Source organism: Cupressus sempervirens, chromosome 10, assembly GCF_028749045.1.
Source record: "Cupressus sempervirens isolate cs-2001-9-10 chromosome 10, ASM2874904v1, whole genome shotgun sequence".
Classification (NCBI taxonomy): Eukaryota; Viridiplantae; Streptophyta; class Pinopsida; order Cupressales; family Cupressaceae; genus Cupressus; species Cupressus sempervirens.
In genome coordinates, this window is record NC_143127.1 from 70,149,213 (window position 1) to 70,168,450 (window position 19,238).

At 34.2% G+C, this 19,238-nt stretch overlaps 1 protein-coding gene across 1 annotated transcript; it reads left to right on the forward strand.

Moving 5' to 3' along the window:
* The first annotated feature begins 8,667 nt into the window (after positions 1 to 8,667).
* On the forward strand, positions 8,668 to 11,172 carry LOC149532624 (cyclin-D3-3-like). The gene is made up of 4 exons (XM_089805613.1): positions 8,668 to 9,575; positions 9,677 to 9,878; positions 10,130 to 10,260; positions 10,338 to 11,172. Exons 1-4 carry the CDS (start codon positions 9,165 to 9,167, stop codon positions 10,614 to 10,616), a joined length of 1,023 nt encoding a protein of 340 aa, XP_089661739.1. The 5' UTR covers positions 8,668 to 9,164; the 3' UTR covers positions 10,617 to 11,172.
* The last annotated feature ends 8,066 nt before the right edge of the window (positions 11,173 to 19,238 follow it).

Sequence of the window (19,238 nt, forward strand, 5' to 3'; positions counted from 1 at the left end):
AGTGAGATGCTAAGAGACATGGGGAATCATAATCTCCAAAACTTTTACCACTTCAGACATAAACCATATTTTAACTTAATTCACCATACTCCCCATTAACCTTAACTTTAGTCATGCATCATCATGTAATAACATGAAATATCATATCTAACATCTAAAAACATGAATAAAACACATAAACTAGTAATCAACACATAAAAAAAGATTTGGTAATGCAAAAACCCTCCAAGGTAAAGGTAAAATTGTGGTGGGAATGACACAACCAAAATCTTCAAATTAGACTATATGTCTGATTAAATTTGTTTCATTAAAATGCAGGAAAAATTATCTAGCTAGATAGTCCAATCAAAGTGATAGTCATGGATTCTCTATTCCAAGAACCTAATTCATAGATTCTACTTCATAGTATAAAAATCATGGTGACCCTACCGTTGATGCTTGGAAGAGGTCAAGCCTACTATATATAGAACTATTGGGGTCCCAAAGTTGAAACTCATTCTAGCGAAGACTCGTGCAACAAAGAGAGGTATAAAGGGAAATCCATAACTTATATATTAAGAAGAGGGATTTTTCGAGCCGACATCAAATAGTTAAAAAGGACAATTCATAGGGGGATGCAGGCAAGAATCTATTTGGCTATCCATTCTCTTCTCCTCAAGCTTCACTTTAGGCTAGTAGGCTATTGGTTGTCTCTATTTCCACTACAATTGGGAACCTTTCCTATCCACAATAGGCCAATTGAAGGGTGGGTGCCCAACAACTATCCTCCCACCAACTCAAACTAATTGGAGATAACTAGCCATAAAACTGTAGGGGCAACCATGTACGATAGAAAATATCTTGCTTAAGGTGGTAAATTATCTTTAATTGAGTTCCCAGTAGACAAACCCTGTACAAACCTCTCATTTAGGCAATATCATCAAAATTTAGTTCGACAAGGGTTGGAAAAATAATGTTGAAAATGCCAATAAATGCATTCTTCCTAATGCCCAAGCAGTAATGATGCAATAAAATCATGCCCTAGAAAATATTAATAACATTAGTGACAAAGAATCAAAGTAACAATAGAAGAATTGAGTGATTGGGTATGTGAAGTAAACCTCCACACCTCACCTCTCTAGGAATTCACGTTTGAACCAAATTTTAATACCAATGAAATTTTAGTAGCTACTTGAATTTGTACATATGACAGTTACAAATGCGGAAGGTGCTTCGAATTCCTACAACCAGCTCCCCCTGTCCAGAAGGAATAGGTTACCCCCTTCTTAATAGAAAATAAATCACCTTTATTTAAAAATAAAGAATAAGAAATTAGCATGAAACCCTCTAATGATAAAAATAGTTTTAGGGAATGGTTACCTTGCCTTTTTTAGCACACAGTTGACAAAAACTCTGTCAATAGATGGCGATCTTATGAAGCTACAACACATTAGTTTTCGAGGAAGACGAATTCAAGAAGAATGTAAACAATGTTTTAATAGACCAAGAGGGGAACAATCTAGATGCTCATGCAAAATGTTACATAAGCCCCCTATAATCCTTGATAAAGCATAGAAAATTAAATATTATAATCTTAGATTGAAATTGCTTTGTAAAGAAAATGGATTGTAGCACCTTGTTTAGTCCTTCTACTATTTATTGTAATTATTAATCCATTAATATTTATTGTAATTATTAATTCATTAAAATTTAATTAATCAATTTAAAATTAAAATATAGTAAATATAAATTTAAAGATTAATTAATAATAATAATTCCCTTATATGAGATTGTCCAGTTGATTTTGTCGATCCATGGCTGAGAATGGTTAAGAATGGTGGACAACCATCCAATAAATCATGGTCATTCATTGCATCATCATGTCTTCAAAACTACCTTGGGCCAAAGACAACACACCATTAATGCAAATATGACTTCCTTAATAGATGATGACACAATTGTCACTGCAAGTAGACAAAATATTCAATGGTGGAGATTTAATACAGTTCAATTATTCTTTGTATCACCAAATTCTTTCTTGCCTGACAACGTTGATGTACTCACTTTGTTAGTAAAATTTGCAAACAAACACATCTCTCGATCTCCAAAATCCTTATTTGTCGTACTAAAATTACCTCTACCTTTTTCTAGATGCATGCTAAAAATCCTCTGTAATTTTTAATTCAAGATGCCTACCCTTATTTGATGATTTCATTACGAGTTTGCAACTAGATTTTGGATGTTGGATGGTGATGTATAATTTCCTCATAATTTTTTTTGTTTTACTTGTTTCCTATGATTTCTTTGAGGAGTCAGTGATGGATGTGCTATAACAACTTCCCTCATTTATCTATGTAATCCTCTCTAAGTTGTAGAGTTACAAAATCCCTCATTTCTCTGCATTACATACCCCAATCCTTTCTTAGGATTAAAATTCTTGTTTGAAAACTTAAAGGGCATAATTCCAAGATTTTCTTCTAATTATGCTGGAGAAATTGGGTAGGACAGGTTTAATGATAGATCTTTCTAAATATTTTCATCTACTAAAAGATCCCTAGTTTGGTTTGATTACTATCAAAAGTGTGAGGAGAAATTTTGCAATTTTAGGGGTGGATTGTTTGATAGATTTAGAAATAGAAGAGATGGTGCAAGAAGGAGATTTGGACGATGACATATATTTGAATGAGCAAAACTCTTACATTTTCATTGTTCTACTAAGCCCTTCTTTAATGGAACCCACCGAGCAATGGCTGCACATAGCCCTCACTAAGGAATTTGAAAAGATGCTGGAATATTTGTAATTACATTTATCTTAAATTTTATATTTAAATTCACTTTTTTCACTATATTTTTATGATATTTTAATGGCATCACAATATCCATATGTGAAATGTGTCTGGCACTGATTTCATTCCCATGGCAACGTTACAAGGCCTCTACATATTTTGAGATTTTTCTTGTGTTGAATTCTGATTAATTTTCTATATTACATATTACTAAATTCCAATGCAACCTTATAAAATGACATGTGTAAAAGGTTTGTACTCTAAAAATATAACTTTAATTCATTTCAATGACATAAAAATCCTAAAAGTAATAATTATTAAAGAATATTCACACATTTTCAAAATCATTCACAATCTCAACTGAATGAAACTAAAATTTCCCTTCACATATTTTTGTCACTTCATTAAGTGTTCTTGTTCTCCTTTTCATGTCTACCATGGACATGGGGCATGAATGTAGTTGTCAAAAATATTCAATTTTATCTACTCAGGAAAGTCCAAAATTAGGGATTTCTTTGGGCCTTTTCACGAAAAATGCGATTTCCTTGGGCCTTTTCATCAAAATCTAGAAGTTTGGAAAGTGCATGAATTCTTCAAAGATCTTTTTTCAATAATTGAATCTTCTTTGGTTCACATCAACTCATTTGAGGAGTTGGAAACAAGTGGATATTGAAGTACATGAAAATAAGAATGAGCACATATATTATAACAATTATTTTTCCAAACTCTGTTCCTCTTTGGAATGACACATTCAAGTTAGAGCAAACATAGATCCTTGGGAAGGATCGAAGAGCACAATTATATGGATGTATTCTAAGCCCATTCTTTCTGATCTCTATGCTTCACTTGAGAGCATAACTTTGCTAAGCCCTCTTTAGATTGTAGTGCTTGTTAGGGGAAACGATCCAGTTGTTGTCCATGTACATAATGCTGCCATATTAACCATTACCTTTTCACCCCAATCACTACACAAAAAACCAAAGTACAAATGTTTAGAATAACTGAGAGAGGGGGGAGGGGAGTGAATCAGTTACTCAAGGTTTATATGCACCACTTGAATAATTAAACATTAAATACTTTACTATTTTGCTTATCCTGCATATCCTGTTGTTGCTCGATCTCTACTGTAAAACTGTCATAAACTTAACTTGTATTACATATGAAAACACAATCACATGTAAAACATTCATCACAATTTGACACTAAGATTTTACGTGGAAACCCAATTTGGGAAAAACCACTAGCAGCATGTCACTCTTTTTCACTCTTTCAAAGTGAGGTTTGTTAGGAGCCAACTCTATTAAAGGTTACAATACACACTGTCAAATGTGACCTAGTTAGAGGATTTAATCACCTTGTTAGGAGTGGCCTTGTAAGAGGACTTTGATCATTCCATTTAGAATGTCACCTAGTTAAAGGATTTACATAGATTGTTAAGTCTTCAAATGATTATTAGGTCAACCTCTATTAAAAGGATTTCAATACAAACTATTTACAATGATAAGAAAGAAAACAATATAGGTTTTGATCTATGTGATTACAACTCACTTTTGCTGGTCCAGATCTCTATTTAGTCCTTATGTTGGTTCATTGATAAGCCCTTCATTGTCATATGTGATCTTGATCTGCTTGGACACCCTTCAAGCAATCAGTCCACTCTTCATCAACACTTAAGCCTTCTGCTCAAATTCACTTCAACAACATCACATTTGCAAGCTTTTCTCTTTTAGCTTTCTATCCACTCACTTGTGTGTATTTGATCAACCTTGCTCTATATGACTTCCTTCACACACACACACGCGCGCGCGCACGCACACACAGACACACACACACACACACACACAAAAGCTGGGGCTAGAATGGGCACCAAATATTTGGTTCTACATCACCTTAAATACATAATTTGTACTTTATCAATATCTACATCCAACGTAGATCTTAGGGTTTACGACTAAATTTAACTCGATCCAATGTATCTATACATCTTCTTGATCATCCTTTAGAAAATTCTTCTAGAATCCTTCGGTTAAGTCTTTACCTAATCACCACCTTGAATTTAATGATCCAAATCATCAATCTTACCTTCAACACATTTTACATCTCCCAAGAAATAAGCTGAGTCAGCTTGATCTTATGATTTCTTTGAATTTGATCTTTTATTGCCACTCAACAATCATTGAATTTTGACACTCGATCTATATTGAACTACTCGATCATTGTTTAAGATTTTTGGCTCGGCATCAACTAAGTTGCTTCATCGATGCTAATGCTCGGTCAATACTAGATTTGCTCAATACTAACTGTGGCTTGGTTGACACTAGCATTACTTGACATAAATAATTACATTACTTTATCAAAGTCTATCTAATCAAATGCCCATTGTAACTCCTTTTCATAACTTCAACCTTTCCTCTAGGTGTTATAGTTATAACTCTCAAATCCTCTTCATCAATCAAATAGATATGACATTTAGATTAGGTAGCAATATGTCTCATCCATAGATTCGACATCAATGACAAAACAAGAATTATTCCAATTGCAAGTTTTCAATAATATGTTAAAATAAATCACCATGAACACCAATAGTCATTTGCTTTTTCATCTTTTAGTTTTCTTGATTGTTGATTGGTCCACTTGTCCAAAAAGTACTATAACAACTATTGGGGGTCTTAGTGGTGAGTATTGGGTGAACGTTTTAAAATAACAATTTTAGACCACCTCACACTCTATGAGTTATACAAAGAAAGTCATAAATGTGAGAAAGTCAAAAGGTTAGCTTTAAGCTCTTCACTCACCTATGGAGGTTCCCCAAAATAATTGGCAAATTTTGACATACAAATTAGAAATTGTAGATGCATGAAGTTAGCCTAGGTGGCTAGTGGGTCCTTTCCCCTATTTTTATTTTTATAAATGTGTAAGCAATGTTTTCTTAATACTAGGGTTTTAGATTTTATATTGAAATATACTTTATATAGTTTTAATTAATATTACTTTATTTATATTAAATAAAAAATATATAGTTATTTGATATATATATATATATATATATATATATATATATAAAATGAGATCTAATCTTTATATTTTATATTTAAACTCTTCATCAATAAGGTCATTTTATATTTAAAATATGAAGAGAGGGAGCGATCTAAAGGAAGGTGTAGCTATAGAAAGAGGTCGATATAGATGATGAAAGAGTGAAAGAGAGGTAAGAAGATAGTGACAGAGGGAAAAAAAACAAGATGGCTATGAGGATAGATATACAGATAGAGAGAGAGATGGAAATAGAAAGAGAGATAGAAATATATAGATAGATAGATAGATAAATAGATAACAAGTAAGAGATACAAAGAGAGATAGAGAAAGAAATATGATCATGCAAAGATTTAAAGGTATAGGAAGGGGTTATGGAGAGACATTGAGATTGCTCTAGATATATGTTAGAATTCTTTAGAATAACTGAGAGGGGGGGTGAATCAGTTATTCAAGGTCCAAATGCCCTATTAATACCCTTTTCATATGTTCAAACTTAAATCAGTCATATAAGCAAATTACTGTAAATCAACATGCAAAGATAAAACATTCAAGATCAACACATGACACAATGATTTACGTGGAAACCCAATTTGGGAAAAACCACCAGTAACATGCTACTTGATTCTCACTCTTCTGAAGTGATGCCCTGTTAAAAGCTTGCCTTGTTAAAGGCTTACAACACACTGTTAAATGTGACCTTGTTAGAGGATTTCACCAAACTGTTAGGAATGGGCCTGGTTAAAGGTCTTTAGAACATTCACTTAGAATGTTACCCTGTTAAAGGATTTATCTAATGGTTGTTAAACCAACCTAAGTCCATAGGATTTATCTTACTGTTACAATTGCTAGAAAGTAACGATAATGGTCTTTTGATCTGACATAACTTACAACATACTTTGTAGATTTCAGATCACTCTTTCAGTTCAAACCTTATGCTTGGCTTCAATCACTTCAGCTCTGACTGCTTGTCTCCCTCTCAAGCTTCGTCTCCTTGAGTCTTCTTACTCATTCTGCCAATGCAATCATCCTTGTGGTCGTCAATTCAAACAGATTTCCTATGTAATCTTCTCCTTAGCACATTCTTCAACATTTCATACTTTTTATGCTTGACCACTGCTCTTTATCTCACTATCCCCTCTATTCCACACACTATTTCTTTATTAACTTATGTCTTCTTATATACAAGTCTGATTTGCCTTTGCCGCTCAATTCTCCCTCTCCAATTTTAGGGTTTCAAAATAGATTAGGTAGGATACAATGTATCTACCCCATATCTTGTTCTCTTCTTGAAACTTCGCTAGTTGTATCTTAAAAATGTTCTACATGGTGTTTTGTGCCACCAACTCATCATTCTTATCTTCCTTTTAATTCACAGATTTCTAGATAACAACTTTGTCGGCTTAGATCTGACGAATCTTCGATTTCCAAAATAATGCAGCAACTCGGCATTATTGAGTTACTGGTGCTCGACACCTCTGTGTTACTCGGCACTTGCTCAACACTTGATCTTACTCGACACTTGAACTTACTCGGCACTTGAACTTGCTCGGCACTTGAACTTACTCGGCACTTGAACTTACTCGGCACTTGAACTTGCTCGACACTTAACTAGGAATTTGCTCGGCTCTTACTAGCTTGCTCGACACCTCTCTCTAATAAACTTAGTTTGAGCTTTACAAAAGACTTAGCTAAAACCTTAGATCTTTGATATGTTTCAGTGTGCTCATTCTTCGTATCTTTTAGTATGTCATCCAATACACTTTTTCATCAATGGCTTAGCTGATCCTTGTACTTCATTACAACATCATAACTTCAACTTTTCTCTAGGTGTTCTAGTTACATCTTATTGATTGCCTCCACCTTGACAATCAACTAATTGATAGTATTTGAATCACTAAAGCAATTGTCATCCCTGCAAGTAGCAAGTTTGACATCAAGACAAAACAATGATTGAGGACATTCTTTACCAGTTCCATATATTATTCCAACAATTGTTCTTATGATCATTTCAATCATTTCCAACAATATAGAGGTGGGAGAGGAAGATACAAATAGAGATGAATTTAGAGTGAGAAGACTAAGATAAAAATAGATAGAGAGATGTAGATAGATTGAGAGATACATTTAGAAAGAGATCTAGGGAACACAAAGGTAGACATAGAGACGATATCATAAAAGATAGTATAGATTGTGAGATAGATTCATGGAGAGAAAAAGATACATAGAGAGTGTGAGTAGGAGACACAACAAAAGGGATACATTAATTGTCATTGTCAATCCATTAGAATTATACCTATGTAAATTTCTACGATCAAAACAACAAAGTATTAGGGATAAAAACAAATGGTCGAGATGTGTTTGATGGTCATCCAAAATATAGAGAGGGGGCAATTGGAGATGTAGTGAATGAGAGAGAAGGGAGGGAATGCCATAAATTGGTAGAGATATAAGATATGGAGATGGATAACAAGTGATAGAAAGAGATAGAGAAAGATACAGAGATGTAGTTAGAGATAGAAGGAAAGAACAATGTAGAGAGAGGTAAATAGTTAAATAGAGAGATAGACAAAGTTATAAAAAGAGTTGGAAAGAGAGACACAGACAAGGAGTCGTGTCATTTTCCTCTATCTACCCTTCTCCCCTATACATATTTTTTTTAAAATTATTCTTCAATATATTATCGGCATACCTATTGCTCACCAAGATGCAATTGCTAATGATAATAATAAAAAAAATGGAGCTTTCTAGGTGGTGTATAGACAATGGTTTCGGAAAGCATCACATCGAAGTCGCAGTGACCTTCCTTCTTTCCGAAGTCGCAGTCACCTTCCTTCCACATAAATTTATTGTATTCACGTAGACTCCCCACACATGACAAACGCGTGAACCCCGAGCGGGGCATAAATCGACTGCACTTTCAAACAAAACATTCAAAACATTTATTACAATTTAGCAAATCCAAACCCTTCAAATAGAAAAATAGAATATAAAGTAACGAGGCAAGACAGTGAAAAAGAAAAAACATCATTCAAGACTGACGAACTTCCCGCTACCCAATCAACCCAAACTTCGATCATATAATTGGAAAGGAATGATTTCCTATTTGCGAATCAAAGATTGTGCTTTTTTCCCTATGAATCCAAACCAGTCTTGCAAATCGTATGAATATCTGATTGAATGCATGGATTGAGAGCATTTACAACTTAGAATCTCGAAGCGACGCGATTTTCTTGCTGGTTTTTCAATCAATAAATCCTTGGGGAATGTAAATCGGGGCTATGGCGACAATAATGTGGGTCGAAATCTGATCTTTTCTGCTTTAAAGCTGTAGTTGTATCACGCGGCACAAGGCACTGGTCATTCATGGCGCCCGCCAGCATTCATTGCTCACCTCTTCTTCAAACACATTTGAACAATAAAAGCAATAATAGCTTTGCCGTGGAAAATTATGAGGAAAAGGGAGAGATTTGGGAGCTCGCAGACAAGGAATCGCTGTACATGCCGCATTCTGGTTATCTGCAAAGGCTCGCCCTCAATAATGGCGATTCGGAAGCTCGTCTTCGTGCTGTCTCATGGATTCTGAAGGTGCAGAAATTTCATCTTTTTCGTGGAGAAACGGCTCTGCTGGCTGTAAATTATTTGGATCGTTTCATGGCCGGTACGGAAATAGAGCAAGCGAAGAGGGGCTGGGCAATGCAGCTGGCATCTGTGGCCTGCCTTTCTCTTGCAGCGAAAATGGAAGAGAATCGCGTTCCTCTGCTGCTCGATCTCCAGGTCCAAGCTTTAACTTCTTCTTTCATTAATGTTCGTTCGGCCTTTCAGGCTATGAGGGTTTCATCCGGTCGGCGATTTAAACTTTCACGTGTTTCTTACAGGTGGAAGGGGCCGAGTATATTTTTGAAGCAAGAACAGTACAGCGAATGGAGTTGATCCTTTTGGGAGCTCTGAAATGGCGGATGGGTGCCGTGACACCCCTTTCATTCATAAGTCACGGAACTCGCATTTTAGGCTTACAAAGGCAGCAAATTAGGACTTTTACATTACGCTGCAATGAAGTCGCTCTCTGTATTGTTAAAGGTATAATTATATTTAAACACACTGTGCATTTGAAGCTTTTGATTTTCCATTCTTCAGACAAAGATTTCAGTAATACATTTGAAGCTATTGATTCACAAATCTTCAAGCTAAAACTTTGATTCGTGGATCTTCAGACTTAAATTTCTATAATGCATTTGAGGCTTTTGATTCGCGAATCTTCACACATAAATTTCTGTAATGATTTGTTACTGATAATAAAACCTGCTTTGCTTTCCCCTTTCGTTTGCCAGACGTTAGGGTTTTGAATTTTCGGCCCTCGGTCGTTGCGACTGCAATAATGCTCTGCACCATGAGGAAAGCACAAATTCCGAACAGCGTTGAATGCGAGCGCCGTTTGCTTTCTGGATTAAAGGTCGACAAGGTAAAGATACCCGAATTTCATTGTTCTGATATTTATGTTCTTCGAATTTTTTGCTTAGATTTAAACTGCCATTGCAGGGTACTGTGGAAGAATGTTATAAGCTAGTCCTTGAATCTTTTGGGAAATTAATCTCGTCATGGAAACAAAGAGTGTGCACCAGTTCTTCCCTGCAACAGGGCAGCCCCCATGGAGTAGTGGACGCAAGCTTTAGCTGTAACAGCGACAATTCAAGTGCTAATTGTGCGCCCAAAGATCCCAATTTTGAAAAAAGTCCCAGTTTTGAGCCCTCCGCATCCAAGAAGAGGAGAGTAGGAGACTTTTTCCCAGCTCATGGCGGTGTGGAAAAGGCGTATTAGTCTGTAATAATACTATTTGAATAAGCCTATCCTGTTACATGTAATCTCGATTGTAAAATTTCAAAGTTCAAGATTGGCAGGGGAACTGTGTACGCCATTGTTGAGGCAGCAGTGCAGGAAATACTGCTGGCCGTATTTAGTACTGTATATATATTCAATGTACTATTCTTCCAGGCAACTTCGAAGAAAAATCCGGCAGAATTAATTTACGTGGTGGATTGATATTTGAAAGCGTAATCTGTAGACTGTTTCCATTGGGGTAGAAATTTCAGCAGGATAAGAAATTGCGCATAAAGACTTGAGAACAGCGTGGTCGGGAGCAGGTAGTTTTCTAATATAAATTCCACCATCTTTATGGATCATAAGTTCTCTCATATTACCTACCAACAAATTTTCTTCATCGTCTGGAATTTATATCTTAAAATGGCTTCCATCAATCAATTTCAGAATTGTGTGTTTTTCTTGGGTTTACACTGTACAGCAGCTGTGTCAACGGATTTATGTTTGTTGATACAGAATGGACTTTTTCCGTTATGAAAAAGGCGTAGTTACCAAACGTACTCGTACAGTCAGGATTTTTTTATTGGCTTTTTGTCGCTAGTATTTGGCAAATACTTTCGCAGTATATTTTGATTCAGTAATTTTTCCATTTATTTATTATATTTGTTTAATAAATTTCTTCTTAAACATAGACCCTCTTATAATTTTTAATTAAAATCTTTATTTTAATGAATGGATTCAAACAACTTTGGTGGGAACTCTAAATTATTTCCATGCTAATCAAACAACAAACATTAATAATTCTATAGTCTTAAACAAATATAACTACTTGTAAACTTTATGCAAATGGTCAATATGAAACATAATAATTATATAAAAGGTTTGTTATAATAATCATTAAAAAGGTTTGAGATTTGACATCCTAGTATATAGTAGTTGTATAACATTTGACATTCTAGAATGTAATAGTTGTACTAAAAATCTAAGCTTTCAAAAGGATATATTATAAAATTGTAGGCATGCATCAAATGTTACAAGGATTCAACACTTCATTTTGGTAATGTTTTGTAAACAATTGACATGACCGACATATCAACCACTTAAAGAGTTCACACAAACCTTCTTCACAATCTAACATAAAAAATTAACATGTCAATTTGTTGAGTGTTTGATGCATTTATAAGATTTGGCATTTGATATTAAAAGATTTCTTAGGTTTAAATATTTGAGAATTAAGATCTAACCTCCTTTTATACTCTTAATTTAGAGTGTTATGTGTAGAGTGAGACCCAAAATAAAAACTACACATATTGATCACAGCATGCTAACTATCAAAACCTTTCCACGATATTGTGTAGGCTTATATGTCCTTTGCAGCATTATGCATATAGTTTGCACAATGTGACAATTATTTAAAAGATGTCTCACAACTCTTGTTTAAAATATTTGAGATTTTACACTTCTCTTTGAAGCTTCATGTAAATAACTAACACAAAGTAATAAATAATCAACATGACAACATGTCAAGTAATTTTGAAGATTTGACTTTTGTTTACACCATCACATTAACAACTAATATGACAAGAAGTAAACTATTTAACTTTTCTTAACATCTCTTCACCTATCATATAAATAGTTGACACAACCCTTCTATGATATGATTAAGCGAAGACTAAGTTTTTAAACATCAAATCAAAAGTCTATCATTTAATCATCTTTACATATAAACATAGAAATATTAAATTTGTAAACTAATTTTTGAAAGGACACTCTTATGAAATCTAGAAATTTCATTATCTATTAATTTTTGCAATTAAAATAAAAGAAAGTTTAAACAACTTTCCTTTATTTACTAGAACTATATTATAACAATATTCCTTTCAATAGTCAAACAAGCAACAACTTCACACTTCATGTAAATTAAAAAACAATAAATTATTATTTTATTTCTATTTATTTAAAATTATCTTTAACAATTAAATTAAATGATATTTCAGCATTACTCTATATTGAACAATGTTTAAGAATAAATGAACACTAGATAATGTGTATCGTAAGCTTCAGTGATGAAACTACCATGTTCTCAATAAAAAATTTACTTCCCTGGATGAATAGTCGATATCTAAATAATAATATTTAAAAATCACTCTGAACTGAACAATATTTATGGATTGCTATAATTACGAACTGTCAAATAACCTTCCCAAAATTCAAATGATAAATCTTTATCAGAAATACTTTAATGAACAGACAAATTTATTGATATTTAAGAATAACTGAACTGAAAAATATTTAATAATGAGTACCATCAAATACACTTCATTAAATCTGAAATGGTGAAATTTCCATGTGCTCGTGGAAAATACTCGACTGAATTGATAAAAGGTTTACTATCCAATGTATCGATTTATCTTCCAAATATAATGATGTCATCAATTTAATGCTATAGTGACGACGCGTTTATTCAGTTGTATGACAGCAAAAATTAACGCTTTAAAGTTTCTTTCAGTTGAAGTGACACAGAAAAGTAAAGACTGTTGGCATTATTGAAAAAAAAAGCTCAATGTTCTCGTGGTTACATAAATATGTTTCAATGAAATTTTCTCAGGTTTATGACTAACAAACTTAAAATAAGTGTTATTAATGGATAATAAATGCAACTTCAATCTAATTAAGTCTTCTCGCTGATAGCCAGCTGAGTCCGGTAGATTGCAAAAAGGTTGAAAGAGAAATGTGAATGCGGATCCAAGGAAGTTGTTGATAAAAGAATAAGCAACTTGCTGTTGCAGAGGAAAATATATTGAAAGTGAATGCACTTTCTTTCCACCTTTCATGATGGGATCTTTCTTGAGGGTCCCTCTAAAAGATCAACGAAATAGTTTAAAAAGGTCGTTTTAATGTGTGAAGATGATTTTGAGAAACTATACATGTTTTGTTTATTGTGTTCAACATGAATTGAGGTATTGTCCCATTATATACATGGTCTTAAAGGCAAAGGCATTGTCAACAGACAATGATTATCAACATATTAACCACAAGAAAAAAAGGAGGAAAATCACTATAGCTTTCTTTTATTTAAAACACTCTAATATCCACCAGCACTAAAACAGAACAAAAGTCCATAAAGTTACACTAACCAAACCAGCATGAGTATAAATTTTTTTAAAACTAAGTCACAAAGGGCTGATCAAAATAAAGTTTTTTACAAAATCTAGAACCATCAGTAGAGAACTTTGAATCAAGGTCCAACATACCAACTATAGCCAAAAATACAGAAAGCCAACAAGCAACGTCTCAATTCTTCTTTTTGATTGTAGACTTGGACAATAGTATGCAAGCCCAATCTTTGGTTAGGAACTTGCAAAGTGCCTTGAAATCCTCCTCCTTTGTTACCTTCCCATCGTTCACTTTTTCATCGATCACCTTTTCCTACACCTAGCAAAGTGTGGTTACTAAACTATGTATGACTTTGAGCGGAAGGTGGCTAACCTATTGTAATTGTTTTTCAATACCTACAATATCACAAGCCAACTTTTGCATACCTTCATTGATACCTCCAATATTAGCTTTCATTTTCCCAATCACACCCCTAGTGTCCTTCTACACTCTCCTTTGAATTGATTTTCTCCTTATCTTAAAGTGGAGAGGAGGAAACAATTCATCTAACAATTTTAGGGCCAAGTTCAATAGTATCATTTTTAAGGCTTTCAAAGACATGGGATGAGAAATTGACATTAGTCAACAGTGACATGGTCAAGGCAAGAGAATCTCCAAGGAAGATGTCTAATTTTGTAGCTAGAGATAAAACAATGGAAAATTTCAAAGATTATGTAATGCCCCACTAGGGAACCCAAGAGAATTTAATGAATTATGTTCTATTGATGTAGTGTACTATTTCTATTCTTAAGTCTTTGAAACTTTCTATTCAGTTGATGTATATCTGTATTCTTGTATCTTCTACTTGTAGCTTGCGATCCTAAGAGATGATATATTTGTAAGAATTTGCCTTAGGGAAAAATAACACCAAGATCAAGAAGCTCAAGCACTAGCACAATATGGACAAATAATGGATGATCATAATAACAATAATGAGAATGAATATCATATGAATACACACTAGAAGTGGCGATGTATAAAGGAATCTAGAATGACTAGGAGTCAACAAGTGATAAGCCTCACAACTAAGCACATGTCCACCAAGAGTGGATTATCCTCCATTGGGTGATAAGCCGACATGTTCTAACCCTAAAGCGACATAAAATTACTTGTATAAAAAGGCTTAGGGTTAGGCGTTTTCATTAAGATGTGATGCAAAAATTGGTTCTTGCGGTGGTAAGAAAGTATTTAAATCTAGGTTAGTTTTACAAGGATTCACATAGAAAAAAGGCATTGATTTTGATAAGATATTTTCTCCTGTCATTAAGATGACTTCTATCCATATTGTTTTAAGTATTGTGGCTACTAAAGATTTGCATTTAGAGTAGCTTGATGTCAAAAAAACCTTCCTTCATGGTGATTTGGATGAAGAGAGATATATGGCTCAACCACAAGGATTTAAGGTCAAAGGTAAAGAGAACTTGGTGTGCAAATTGAAGAAAAGTTTATATGGCTTGAAGCAAGCAGCTCGACAATGGTCTATGAAATTTGACAATTTTATGCATGAGCATGGATACAGTAGGTGTTATTCAGATCATTATGTTTACTTTAAGAGGTTGGATGATGATAGCTACATTATTTTATATTTATATGTTAATGATATGCTTGTAGTTGGGTCTAACGTGGATTAGATTAAGGGGCTAAAATTTTAGTTAGCACATGCATTTTCTATGAAGGATTTGGGGGCGGAAAAACAAATCCTTGGTATGAAGATTTGTAGAGATAGGAAGAACAAGAAATTGACACTATCTTAGGTTGATTATGTTGAGAAGGTGTTGCAATGTTTCTCTATGGAGAATGCTAAATCTGTTAGCACACCTTTACCTGGTCATTTGAAGTTGACTAAGGAGATGTGTCCCAAAACACAAGAAGAGGAGGAGAAGATGTCAAAGGTACGCTATGTTTTAGTTGTAGGAAGCTTGATGTATGCTATGGTATGTACTAGGCCAGATATTGCACATGCAATAGGAGTCGTTAGTAGGTATATGAGTCATTTAGGAGTTGAGCATTGGCATGCAGTCAAATGGATTCTTAGATATTTGAGAGAAACATCCAGTAAGTGTTTACACTTTGGGAGCTCTACTACTAATTTACAGGGCTATGTTGACTCAGATTTGGAAGGGGATATTGATACCAGGTGGAGTACTATAGGTTATGTCTTTATTGTTGGTGGGGCAGCCGTGAGCTGGGTTTCTAGGTTACAGAAGGTTAATGCTTTATCCACTACAGAGTTAGCATATGTTGCTACTACAGAGGCAACGAAGTAGATGACATGACTTCAGTTCTTCTTGGCAGAATTGGGACACCTTCAAAAGGATAAATATTTATTTGCAGATAGTCAGAGTGCCATTCATCTTGCAAAGAATTCAGCTCTGCATTCAAAGGCCAAACACATACAGTTGTGATACCATTTCATTTGGTCCATTTTGGATGATGGATAGTTAAAGCTAGACAAGATACATATAGATGACAATCCAACAGATATGTTTACTAAGGTCATGACAAAGGAGATGTTGAATTCCTGTTTTTCTTTGGTTGGTCTTCTAGACTAAACATGAATAAAAGAATAACAAAGTTCAATGTGGTTTGATCTAGTGGGAGCCCCATGTGGTAGTGATATTGCTACAAGATCAGTCTTCAAGTGGGAGATTGTTGTCTAGTGTGGAGTTTGATTAGTCCCAAAGTGAGAGATTGTTAGTATGTGGTGACTAATCAAGGAAGTACTATACATACTTCATAAATTCCTTGGGGTTAGGGGCATCACCCCCAAAAAATTTTGGGTCATGGATGACATTGTGGCCGACGTATGGCCAACATGTTGTAACCCTAAAGCGGCATAAAATTACTTGTATAAAAGGGCTTAGTGTTAGGCATTTTCATTAAGTTGTGATGCGAAAATTGGTTCTTGTGAAGGTATTCAGCTGTAAGGGATTACAGATTGTAATTAGGTTGTAATCACTAGATTGTAATAATATCGGACATGCTGTTTGGTGAACATAGCCCAGGGATTGGGTGAACCACGTTAAATCTTGGTGCCTTGTGTTCTTTTCTGTGTGATCTATTCTTTTTTGATATTGTTTATATTTGCATGTAATTATTATTTCTGTCCATAGCTTAATCCTAACATGAAGAAAAAATGGTCTCCAATGTCTATGTGAAGAGATCTCCTATTACTCTGATACCATGTAAGAATTTTTCTTAGGAAAAAATAACACCAAGATCAAGAAGCTCAAGAACTAGCACAATATGAACCAATAATGGATGATCATAACAACAATAATGAGCATGAATATCATATGAATACACACTATAAGTGCTTGTATATAAAGGCATCTAGAATGACTAGGAGTCAACAAAGTGATAAGCCTCACAACTGAGCACATGTCTACCAATAGTGGATTATCCTCCATTGAGCATAGAAGTTTGTGTGATGATGAGAGGACAAGCTTACATAGGTGTATCTTGTAAAGAGATGTTGTAGACACCATGTGCTCAATTGGAGTACAAACAACTGTGTTGTCTACATGAAAACTCAGATGATTATGCAAACTCTTGTGTTTTTAACAAGACAACTCATATGACTACGCATACTCCTAGGTGTCTATATGATAACATATTTAAACCTGAGTAAACTTAAGTAAAGTATAATAATAATTAATAATTTACACTAACAATATTGTATAAATTCATTGAATCGATGCTTAGGACGTAATAGTGAGGTCTGTTTTGGCTCTAGATGCTCCCAATAACTATAAATACTCCAGATCTATATCATGGCCCTCTGAGAGGTGAACCAAAAATGGTCTCCAATTTCTATGTGAAGAGATCTCCTATCTCTCTAATACCATGTAAGAATTTTCCTTAGGGAAAAATAACACAAGATCAAGAAGCTCAAGAACTAGCACAATATGTACCAATAATGGATGATCATAATAACAATAATGAGAATGAATATCATATCAATACACATTAGAAGTGCTTGTATATAAAGGCACCTAGAATGACTAGGAGTCAGCAAAGTGATAAGCCTCACAACTAAGCACATGTCCACCAAGAGTGGATTATCCTCCATTAAGCACAAGAGTTTGTGTGATGATGAGAGGATAAGCTTACATAGGTGTATCTCGTAAAGAAATGTTGTAGACACCATGTGATCAATTTGAGTGCAAACAACTGTGTTGTCTACATGACAACTCAGATGATTATGCAAACTCCTGTGTTGTCAACAAGACAACTCATATGATTACGCATACTCCTAGGTGTCTATATGATAATGCATTTAACCTAAGTAAACTTAAGTAAAGTGTAATAATAATTAATAATTTACACTAATAATATTGTATTCTACTATACTTGTATTATCATTACATACCTTGTGACATGTGTAGTGGATGCGATGTTTTTGGATGTACTTTATTGTATCAGTTGTACTTATGTTTTCAATGTATTCATTTTAAGATTATGTATATGTTACTTTATCATGGTTATGTACATTGTACTTACAATTAAACATAATTAATAATAATTTAAATGTGATTCAATGTGAAGGAACCCTTCAGAAATAGAAAACTATATTTGTATTGCTTAATTTGTATGTGATGTGTATGAGTTATTTTGCTTCTACAATGTTATCTTGATGCTGCATAAACATTAAAAAAGAAAAAAAAAAACATAGTTCAGTAAAAATTGTAATATAATAGGTTAACTTATCTTGTGTTCCCTAGTACAAATTGAATACAAGCAATAGGAAACAATTGATATTCTCATTAATCACAAAAATAGGTTACATTCAACTGGCTTGTAATCTGCAACTTACATTCTCAAAACAAGTTCATGTCTCATTACTAATTATTATTCCTAATCATCACTATCCAAATCTTTTTTCTAGTTAAGTGCACTAAGATGGTGTGCAAAAAAGTGGCCACCTCTTAGGAAAAAAGAAACTTTCCATAGTGTGCTTGTGTTGATCAAATTTGAAAAAAACTAGGCTTTAAAAAATCAAGCCTTTTCCAAGCCACACAAAATAATGATAAAATACTTACATTTTGCAAAACACAATAGTGTTTTATTATTTCATAACATTTTCCCCATAACCCTTATGCATTATGAAAAACTAGAGGTTCAATCGTATTTTTCCATAACGCGTACGCATTCTATGAAAATAGGAAGGGAGGAAGGGAGGGAGAGGGGCGAGAGATAGATAAGGGGAAGAGGGAGAAGGGGACATGAAGAGAGTGGGGTGAGAAAGAGGGAGACTAAAAAAATAGAGAGGGATCGGGAGGGAAGGAGGGATTGAAAGAAAAATATTTCTTGGGATTGAGAGAGATAGAGAATGGGATTAACATAGATGAATAGAGAAAAAGAGGGGGAGAAAGGAAGAGAGGGAGAGAGATAGGGAGGAAGGGATGGAAGGGGATAAGAAGAAAGAGAGAGAAGGGGATATGATAAACAAAGAGAGAGATATGA